General features: G+C 41.5%; 1 protein-coding gene across 3 annotated transcripts; it reads left to right on the forward strand.

Moving 5' to 3' along the window:
* The first annotated feature begins 4,135 nt into the window (after positions 1 to 4,135).
* Positions 4,136 to 10,315, forward strand: LOC106089443 (thioredoxin, mitochondrial). 3 transcript variants are annotated; one of them, XM_013255292.2, is made up of 3 exons: positions 4,136 to 4,221; positions 4,769 to 4,987; positions 9,756 to 10,315. In XM_013255292.2, exons 2-3 carry the CDS (start codon positions 4,799 to 4,801, stop codon positions 10,065 to 10,067), a joined length of 501 nt encoding a protein of 166 aa, XP_013110746.1. In that variant the 5' UTR covers positions 4,136 to 4,221; positions 4,769 to 4,798; the 3' UTR covers positions 10,068 to 10,315. The 3 variants fall into 3 exon arrangements, with proteins under 3 accessions (XP_013110746.1, XP_013110745.1, XP_013110747.1); XM_013255291.2 differs by lacking the exon at positions 4,136 to 4,221 and adding an exon at positions 4,228 to 4,564; XM_013255293.2 differs by lacking the exon at positions 4,136 to 4,221 and adding an exon at positions 4,228 to 4,469.
* The last annotated feature ends 635 nt before the right edge of the window (positions 10,316 to 10,950 follow it).

Here is a 10,950-nt window from a genome sequence, read left to right on the forward strand (position 1 = left end):
AATTGTCTAAGTGATTCTGTTAAGGACTGCCACTCTTACCTAACCTAAGTGCTGTCCAAATCAAGTTTTAGCGCAATGATAGGAAATCTACTTTTAACCCTAGACTGTTGTTGTTGTTGTTCTAGCAGTGTTGGACACTGAGGCGGCAGCCCTTGCCGATGAAGCAATCCATCAGGTCAATCCGGTACGTACAACCGGCTGGCATGGGATTGACCCTAGACTGAATGGCATGACGCTGGGCGATACCTCTTTGCAAAGACTTTCCACAAGACGGAAGGTGCCACAAGTGTTGCCATCATCATCAGTGTTAACGTTGTGCGAATAAAGTCGAAATTGCCAAACTTTTTAGAGTCAAATGACTTTACGTGAAACCCTTTGAAATTTCTACTTTTTTGCGACTCTTGGCTGCTTGTGACTAGTTTCTGCAAAAGTTCGACTTTTTTCAATTTGCAGTAAAATATTTTTCTGCCTTCTGGCTTTGAGCTTCAGTCAACCCGATTTTGGAGATATCTATCACCTCTTTATGTTTTACAGGTTCTTCTTCGCATGAGTTTCTCGTTGGAACCTATCTTCAATTCTTTCAAGATCCTACTATTTTTGGAGAAAAAAATTTTTTTTGTGAGACCCTTATAAAGAACAAGTAAAAGCATGCTAAGTTCGGCCGGATCGAATCTTGGGAACCCAGCACCATGGTTTCTGCTAAAATATGGGAGCTATATCGAATTGGACCGTACTTGGCGCAATTGTTGAGAGTCATAACAGAATACTATGTGCAAAATTTCAACCAAATCGGGTAGAAATCGAGGCATGTAAGGGCTCAAGAAGTCAAATTGGTCTATATGGGAGCTATATCATGTGCTCTAACGATTTGAACCGTACTTGGAACAGCTGTAAGGAGTCTTAACAGAACATTACATGCAAAATTTCAGCTAAATTGGATGAAAATTGCAGCTTCCAGGAGCTCAAGAAGTCAAATCGTGAAGTCGGATTATATGGGAGGTATATCAGGTTCTTCACCGATTTAGAACGTACTTGGCACAGTTGATGTAGGTCATAACAGAGTACTATGTGCGAAATTTCAGCTAAACGGACAAAAATTGTGGTTTTCTTGGGCTCAAGAAGTCAAATCGGGAGATCGGTTTATATGGGAGCTTCAGGTTATAGACCGATTTTGGCCCTACTTGGCCCCGTTGTTGGGAGCCATAGCAAAATGCTGTGTGCGAAATATCAGCCAATTCGGATGAAAATTGAGGCTTTCAGGGGCTCAAGAAATCAAATCGTGAGTTCGATTTATATGGAAGCTATATCTAGTTATAGACGGAATTGGACCGTACTTGGCACAGTTGTTATGAGTCATAACAGAATACTTTGAGTGAAATTTCAGCGAAATCGGACAACAATTGTTGCTTTCAGGGGCTCAAGAAGTCAAATCGGGAGATCGGTTTATATGGGAGCTATATCAGGTTATAGACCGATTTTGGCCGTACCTAGCATAGTTGTTGGAAGTCATAACAGAACACCATGTGCGAAATTTCAGCTGAATCGGACAACAATTGTTGCTTTCAGGGGCTCAAGAAGTCAAATCGGGAGATCGGTTTATATGGGAGCTATATCAGGTTATAGACCGATTTTGGCCGTACTTAGCATAGTTGTTGGAAGTCATAACAGAACACCATGCGCGAAATTTCAGCTGAATCGGACAAAAATTGAGGCTTCCAGGGGCTCAAGAAGTCAAATTGGGAGATCGGTTTATATGGGAGCTATATCAGGATATGGACCGATTTTGGCCGTACTTGGCTCACTTGTTGGAAGTCATACCAGAATACTATGTGCAAAATTTCAGCCAAATCGGATGAAAATCAAGCTTTTGAAGCTGTGCAAACTTGTTCAGGTCCAAAGGACCGAGCGTCGTTGGAACACGGTGGCCATTAGTCATTTAAAGGCGCCAATAACTAGCCTTGCCATGTCGAGCATCATTGAGCTGGTGCCGTTCGGCCTCTCACTGAGACTCTCCGCTAAAAACCGCTGATTATCCGCGACTGTCGTTATAGCTACTACGTATGGAGCATTCTACTATCCGCAACCTGTGGACGCGCCCGGTAGCTCGCAGCTAAGCTTCCCGTGAAAGCATTGAACGCAACACAGATAGGACCTCAATGTCAGGAGCACCATACGGGTTGCAACTGTGAGCTCCGATTTGTTTGGTGTTCATCGTTATAACGAGAAGCTCACCTAGGAGCAACCGAGATCGTCCACAAATTGGGGATGTTGGGATGCTTCGTATACGGAGTAGTTGCAATTCCGTCGCGGACAATTCCTGGTGGAAATTAGGATCTTTTCTCTGCCGGTAAACCGGGTGGATTTGAGGATAAAAAAAGAAATCGCATCAGTGACGGACGTCTCGATTAGGTAGATTGAGAGGTATTTCATATACCCTAAGTTTTTTTCTAGCTTGGAATACTTGGGGTATCTCTCTAATGTCATACTGTGAGAAATTGTTTAATTGTTTGCACGTAAGCTCTCAATAGGCTTGACATAAACACCGAAAAGTCTCACTTGTTGCTGCTCTGCATAAGGAGGAAATTTGTGGTTTTTCGTAGGAACGGTCTTAGTGGGGAGCTGATGCCTTATTGGTTTGCAAAGAATTTTAGCGTTATTTTGGGTCAGAGATAGAACTGGGAAATGAGCGTCACGGACAGGTTTAAGAGGGGACTGAACGTGTTCTACTTTTGTTGTAGCCACATTTTTGTATGTGGAGGAAGCGATCCCCGTTAAGCTCGATAGGTAGGATTGAGAGACTTAGAACGGTGATACTACACTGGCTGTTTATTGGTGTGGTAGCTTTTGCACCGGACTCTGGTATGATACAGGGCACAGCATTGGTTTTGATCGCGGTAGTGAAGGACTGTGGCGTTAAATCCCGGAAAGGGACAACAAGGTAGAAATTATAGGAACATTGAGTTCCAATTTAAGGTGGTGTTTATTGTTATGATGAGAAGCTCAGCTGAGAGCTATCGGGTGCATACACCGGTTGCGGATAGTGGAATACTCCATAGGATCAGATGCAATCGCAGACAATCAGCGATATCAAGCGTAGTGTCAGTGAGAGGCCGGAAGGCACCGGATTTTGCTAAAATGCTGAATGCCTATAATGCTCGATATGACAATGAGGGTTTGTTAGAGCCTTTTAATAACCAAATGACATGATCCAGCGGTGATCGGACGTATAAACCTTTAACGAGCTTGCTCATCTATAAGAGCTTGGCTAGGATCGCCACCTCCATGTGCAAATCTGTTAATGTCCGCACGGAATAGCTGTGGGAATCAAACGGATTGAAATATGTGGTATACCAACAACTTACACTCCCGCAGCGAATGATTTTGTGGTCCTGAAGGAGTTTGCTCACCTATTGGAGCTTTTATGAGGAACGCTACATCCAAATGCAAATATGTGGTATACCAACAACTTACCAATTGTCGATTTTCTTGCGAATGTAGATTGTGTAGGACATTGGACCACACAAGTAAGACATTGAGTTGACCAAGCATTTGTGACATAGCATAAATGATGCTTCCTTTTAAATTATTGGTATTTTAAAAGGCCTATATGCCTCCTCTTAAAATCACCGAAACATTTAGAAAATAAGGTGAGATCAACAAATACATATATTGAAAGTAGTTACCTTTTTTGGGAATACTCGTTGTAAATTGCACTTGATAAATAGCTGATAATTCGGGGAAAAAATTCACAATTAACACTTTTTACCTTTTTTTCTTCATTACGAAATACGTATAACATTAAAATGGCGGGATAACAAAAAACAAGAAGAAAAAAAAACAACTTTAATCAGCTGATTGCAATGCCTTACCTTGTTAAGGCCACCCTAGAAGATAGCAGTTTAAAGTAAAAGTTGAATTTTCTTATACGTAATAAAGCTTCCCTATATTAAATCAATATGTTTATTTTTCCTTTTCTGAAATTACTTCATTGTATTAAACATTCTCATAGTTTTTAATACAAAAATACACATATTCTCACTTATTTGTGCCGTTGCGTTCTCTACCATACGCATATGAATAACTTGTAGAGTAAAGCCATCGGCTTGGCATCCCTACAGACTATGAGTGTCAAAGCAAATGTCAAAGTTTTTTTGTTTTTTTTTACACATTTTCCTTGTTTTGATCTGCGACGAAAATTAAATCGGGTTTATTTAATAAAACGTAAATATAATTAATTTAGGCGTAAAGTAATAATAAAACAAATACATTTCAATAATTTAGAAAAAAGATATAAACATAGAAATATATGAATCCCTCTAAAATTAGCTATTGTTAAATTATTACCTCATTACTACGGCACGGCATACGGAAGAAACAAATAAAAGGCCAACAACAATACAGTTTAGTTTTTGTTTTTGTAATCATTGCTATTCATCCAGTCATTGAACGCACAAGGGGCAATAGCTAAGGTGGGGTTTGAAGAACATTTTAATAATATTTTAGGGAGTAATTTGTTATTGTATGCTGGTGCTGGTGCTGGTGCTTCACTAAACATTTGTACAAGGTAAATATGCATGAATTGAGTAGATTAGTAGATTGTACTCTGCTGTTTGTGACGCGTAGCATTCTTGTTCAACCATCCCCGACTACTAATGGGCTCTCCTCATTGATAATCTTATCTTAAATTGGAAATATTTATTCGGAAACAACGTGCCAGATAATTCCTGTGAAAGAGTTATTCACCCTCTGATTTCTTTTTCCTTTACAGTTTACTGGTGCCGCTTATAGTGAAAGAATCATGTTGAAAATAGCCGCTGAAGGTTTAATGCCGAGTTTGGTGGCCTGTATCCAAGCTAGCTCTTCGGCCCAAAATGCCTGCCAACGTCTGGCTCCCTTAGCAGTTTCGGCAACACAAAAATTTCTATCCCAAAGTCAAGCAACCAATAAAAAGTACACCGTCAAAGATCATTATGAATTTGATCAGAAGGTAAATATCTTTAGAAGCTAAAGAAAAAAGAAAACATTAAATAACCTTTAGAGTTTTCCACACCTAATGGGATTCCTTAACCCTCTCAAAGAGAAGTATATTTAATGTTATAAAGCAAAGAGAAACATTCAATCACTATCTGTAGTTGAAAGTTGATAATGAATGTGAATGACTGCCCATAAAACTATCGATTGCTTCTCTTTGTCGTTTGCTGACCCCTCTCACCACTTTGAACAATCACATACATAAGCCATTTTTCTTAGCCTTTGTCAGTAACTAGGTGGTGTTGTTGCTTTTGTATTTTATCTTTTAAATAATTATGCAACTTGCATACTTGGGGTTATTGTTTATATCCATTCGACAACAAATGTTTGAAGGCGTTGTGATTTATTTCACGTATGGCGTCTTTTTTGTGCCCTTGAAATGTTCATACATTGTATGTGGGTAATTTTTTTCTTAATTTTGAAATATGACGTTGGGCTAGTATTGTCATTAGTGACATCGTAAAGATGGAAAACCCGGAAAAGTGGCTTCTTTATAAAGAAAAAACTGGGATGTTTCAAGCTACTCATATTGGGTTCGAATCTTGGCGAGATCATCAGAAAAAGTTTCCAGCAGTGGGTTATCCCCTCCTAATACTGGCGACATTTGTGAGGAAGTATACAATTTGAAAAAAATAGTAAGCCACCCATCTAAAATCCTCTCCTTAAAGAGGTGTCGCACTGCGGAGGCCCCTTATCAATGAGCTTAAACATTAATCGGACAGGAAACTCAGAATGGGAGGCTTCCATGAATGGCTTTGACGCCCTTTCTGATTCCATTACAAATATTTTAAAGGATTTTCCGGGCTGTGAAATCGTTGTCGCTGGAGATTCCAAAGTCCACAACTCCTCCTGGCTTTCCCATTCGAGTCATACGACTCCTGAGGGCCAATACGTTGAGCTTTTCGCTGCGCACAATGGTTTGGCGCAACTAGTGAACGAACCGACACATTTCGTATGTGCCCAAGTGCACCAAAATAATACTCTTGACCTTTTTTTAACTTCATACCCTGAAAAGTATGAAGTTAATACTCTTGCACCTCTTGGTAACTCCGATCACTGCATTGTTTCAGCATCTTTTTTGTATTCTGCTCTTCGTATTGCTTCTTCCCCATTCCCGAAGCGGTCAATATTTTTATACAAAAAAGCACGGTGGGCTGAGCTCAATGGATTCTTTCAGCATTTTAATTGGAAACTATGTTTTCTAGATGACGATAATGCTACTGCTGAAGCGATTGAGAAGTCAATTATAAATGGAATGAGGACATTTATTCCAGTTAAGACTATAACAGCTAAATCAGACGACAAAAGTTGGTTTAACCAGACTTGCAGACATGCTGTCAGATCGAAAGAGGAGGCATTCAGGAACTGGCGTTTGGATAAAAATGCCAATACAGAACTGCTGCGCAAGAAGGCAAGATCTTCGTGTGCGAATGTGCTTATGGTCGAAAAATTTCTTTACGAACAGCGTCGGCGGACCAAGGTTCTTGCTTCTACACGAGGAAGTAAGAGCTTTTGGTCGTTCGTGAAAAGGCTAAAGGGTAGTTCTTCATCTATTCCAACTCTTGGTAAGGATGATCAAACGTTCACTGACCCGGTTGATAAGGCTAACATGTTGGCTGATATATTTGCAGGGAACTCTTCCCTGCCGGATAACAATCACCCACTGCCGTTAATCGAAAATAATCTGGCGTCATGCCCCAAATAGTTTTTCGAACTCGTGGATTTAAAAGGGTTCTTGAGAATCTAGACATAAATAAATCCCTGGGCCCGGATAACATATCAACACTTGTCTTATGCAGATGTTCTTCGACGCTCGCTCGTCCATTACGCAACCTTTTCAACCTTGCCTACCGTGCGGGAGTCTTTCCGGCGTTGGAAGGTTGCGAACGTTCAGCCAATACCCAAGAAGGGTGAGGCAAAGAAACCTGCAAATTATCGGCCAATTGCAATATGCTCCGCTCTCTCCAAGGTTATGGAGAGCATGGTTAATCACCATCTTGTGAGGTATTTAGAGTCTAATGGCCTTAGACTCGCTCTGCAGGCGATCTCATGGCATTTGTGTCGGAACGTTGGAGTCGCTCAATCCACAAGTTTTGTGAGAGTAAGGCTCTGGATATCTCCAAGGCATTTGATAGGGTCTGGCACGGTGCACTACTATCAAAGCTTATCGCATTTGGTGTCAATAATGGCTTCGTTTGATTTATTTCGAGCTTTCTCAGAGATCGCCCTATTTGAGTCGTTATATATCTTATTATCATCAACGATCTGTTGGGCCAGATATCGTATCCGATCTACTAATTTGCGGATGACAATAATCTCTGTCATTCGTAATCATTCCATACCATAGGTCGAGTCTTCGAGAGATTGAGGACAAGAGGCGGGTTATGGATGATACACACTGCCAGGATTTGCTGGCCATTTCTGAGTGGGGTCGGATGAATCGAGTAGATTTTAATGCACGGAAAATTCAGTGCTGCTTGTTGTCACACAAACGATTCGCTGACCCATTACGATCATCTTTGTCTAACGACGGTACAAATGTTGAGCAATCAGAAGCTCTTGATGTTCTGGGCATGAAAATACAAAGTGATGTCCGTTGGGCTAAACATGTATGTATTTAGGCTTCCTTAAACGGTGTAAGAATTACTTCACTCCGTCTGATCTTTTTAACATCTACACCACTTTAATATGGCCGAAAATGGAGTACAACTCACATGTATGGGCTGGAGCTTCAAAATCATCCCTGGAGCTACTGGACCATGTACAGAAGAGAGCGATGGCGTTGATTGGGGACAGTGGGGTATCCAACTCTATTGCCTAACTTCATCATCATCGCAATGTGGGTTGTTTGGCGCTCTTCTATCGGTACTTTCATGGTGTGTGTTCGTCTGATATTTGTCTTTTTATTCCTGATGTAAGGATGTATGTCAGTGATACTAGACATTCCAGGAACTCACACCCCTTAGTAATTGATTAGCCAGCGGACCGCATAATGCATTATAGAGAGAATTCTTATTTCGCCCAAACCGTTTGTATGTGGAATCGACTTCCAGCTAAGGTTTTTCCCACCCACTTTGACATCCAAAGATTTAGGACAAATGTCAATAAGCCCTACATCCTTTTCCCCCACATCAATTCCTAATTTCCTCTCGCCAACGCAATGTACTGCATTCATAGGGGACATCCACTGCGTGTTGGCTTATAGAAAAAAAAATTACTAGGGCAGGGGCACCACTGCCCATATCCATCTGCTCCTTCCTGTGTACAACGCGACGTCAAAGGCTTTATTTTCCAATGAGCAGGGCTGTTTAGTCGAGATTGTGAAGCTGGATTCGAAGTCTGACCTCGACTCGTAGTCGAGGGTCAAACTCTACAGCCCTGCCAATGACCAGGCAAGACCCTTTTCAGCAGGTCTGAGGTTCTGAGGTCATGCCCAAAATAAGTGACGTCCTGTTCTGCGAAATACTCGGCCACAAGGCATTTGCCATTCTGTAATCCACATCTTTAGCCTATGCTCTATTCACGCGGCTACCATAGGAACCACCCACCCTACCAAGAAATTTGGACAGGAAAAGGTTTACCGATTTCGTAGCACGATCTGCGCTTAACAGTCATCACAATAGCTCCATAGAACTTTACCACGTCACGTCGCCATCTCTCAACTTATCAGAAGTATGCCCAAAGTTTGAGGAGTTCCAAGTTTTATTTATTTAATATACAGTAGCAAAGCCTAAGATCGAGATTGCCATTCAGCGCCTCTCTCAGAGTACTCCTTTGCTGATCCTTGAGATCGGCACAGCCACAATACCTTGCACCTTTCGATCATCATGCGGAGGGCACACTTGTCAAACGCCCGATGCCACACCAGATATGCATAGGTGGAATTGGTCGACCCGCCATCGGCAACATAAAGTGTAACATACCTACCTTGAGCCTACATAATTGCCACACGAATGGAGCGTATTCAGACCCCTTTGACTCTTTCCTTGGCGTCCTTAATCCATCTTAGTCTCTGGTCAAGAATCACGTCTTTGTATATGGCCTCCAGAGAGAAGGGCACTTCCACCCCATCCACAACATTTCAATTGAAAACACCCAGGTTTCTCGTTAAGTTAAAAACACCAGGAATAGAGTAGAGGTAGATATTAAACAATGCTGGAGACACTGTTTAACACTGTCGATGTCCTCAAAAAACATGGCATGGCTGACCATATCGACAGTCTTCAATAGGTCAAGACCCACGGTTACCGTGCTATGGCATGACTTGACCTGGGTAAGACCTTAGATGGCAATTTCTTCACGGTGCAGCACTTTGGACCATTTGGCGCTACCGCGGGACCATCTATTCGTCCCGAAGGTTCAGGCAACTATGAATAGGCGGTAGAAGTGGCTACTACAATGCAATGCCGGTTTGTCTGGATTTTCCAGACCAGGTGACTCAATGGTGATTTTTAGCGCACTGCTTCAATCATCTATTATGCTGGTGTTGGGATTCTTATTCACCACTCAAAACGTTGAGCTATAGTTCTGCTTAGCCAGAGAGATGCTCCTCTGGTTATTACCCAGGAGAAAATGCCCTAACTCGCAAGGAGTATCAAAGTCTTCTAGCACAAAGCGATTATAGCCGGACAACCGGCTAAACAAAAAATCCAAATATAAAGTTGTAAACCTTATCCCCATTTTTGTTTCTTTCCCTAATAATCTCCTTCTCCTTTATCTTCCAGGTCATCAACAGCGATACCCCTGTCATTGTCAATTTCCATGCAGAATGGTGTGATCCTTGCAAAATTTTAACACCTAAAATGATCGAGCTACTGCAGGATTCAAACGAAATCGATTTAGCCATCATTGATGTGGAATCAAATACCGAACTGGTGGAAACATTTGAAGTGAAAGCGGTACCCGCAGTCTTGGCCTTTCGCAATGGTGTTGTTGTAGATAAATTCATAGGCTTAGTAGATGCTAATAGCATAGAATCCCTAATTGACAAATTGAAGAGTAAAAATCGCTCAGCTACAGAAACTGAGGCAAAGTAATCTCATCTTAAGGATGCTAGTAGTCGACGTCTTCTTAACGTGTGTGATGTTAGTAATGTTCTATAGAATCTAATAGTTATACATTTTCCATAAAATATTTGTTTTCAAATTTGAGATTTGCCTTAAAACGATTTAACCAATCATCATAAACTAATCAACCTTAAAATCCTTTTTTTTTTAATTTTGTTTTGTTTTGTCATAAAATTTAACATAAGTTTGTAAAGTTTAATAAAAATATACTAAATATACGATCTAAAGTTTTGGAATTCAAAGATATATATTTAGCGGAGTTCGAACGGCGTGCCGCAGTACGATACCGCTTTGTGGAGAAGTCTTTACATGGCTGTCATACCAAATGGTACAGTACCTCACAAATGTCCCGGCACGGGATAGCTGTGAGCACCACACAGGTTGGGGCATTGAGCTTCAATTTGTGTGGTGTTTGTTGCTGTCACATGAAGCTTAGTTGCGAGTTACCGAGCGCGTCCACAGTTTACGTATAGTGGAATGATCCATACGGAGAAGCTGTATTTGCAGTCGCGGTCAATCAGCAGTATCGAGTGGAGAGTCTCAGTGAGAGGCCGGGCGGCACCGGCTCTTGCACACATACTCAGTGCCTATTTTCGAGATGCCAAGACAAGTTATTGGCGCCTTTAAATGACCAATGCCCACCATGTTCCCGCGGCGATCAGTCCGTAGGACCGGAACTTGCTTGCTCACCTACAGGAGTTTGACGATGAAAATGTGGCTACAGCAACTACAACAAATGTCGCCAGCATTAGAAGCGGAAAACCACCGACAATATTTTTTTTCTGATTCGAACCCAGGCGTTTAGGGTCATAATCGAATCTGCTTACCTCTGCGCTACGGTGGACTGACCTCT

Source organism: Stomoxys calcitrans, chromosome 4 (genome assembly GCF_963082655.1).
Source record: "Stomoxys calcitrans chromosome 4, idStoCalc2.1, whole genome shotgun sequence".
In the NCBI taxonomy this organism is placed as follows: domain Eukaryota; kingdom Metazoa; phylum Arthropoda; class Insecta; order Diptera; family Muscidae; genus Stomoxys; species Stomoxys calcitrans.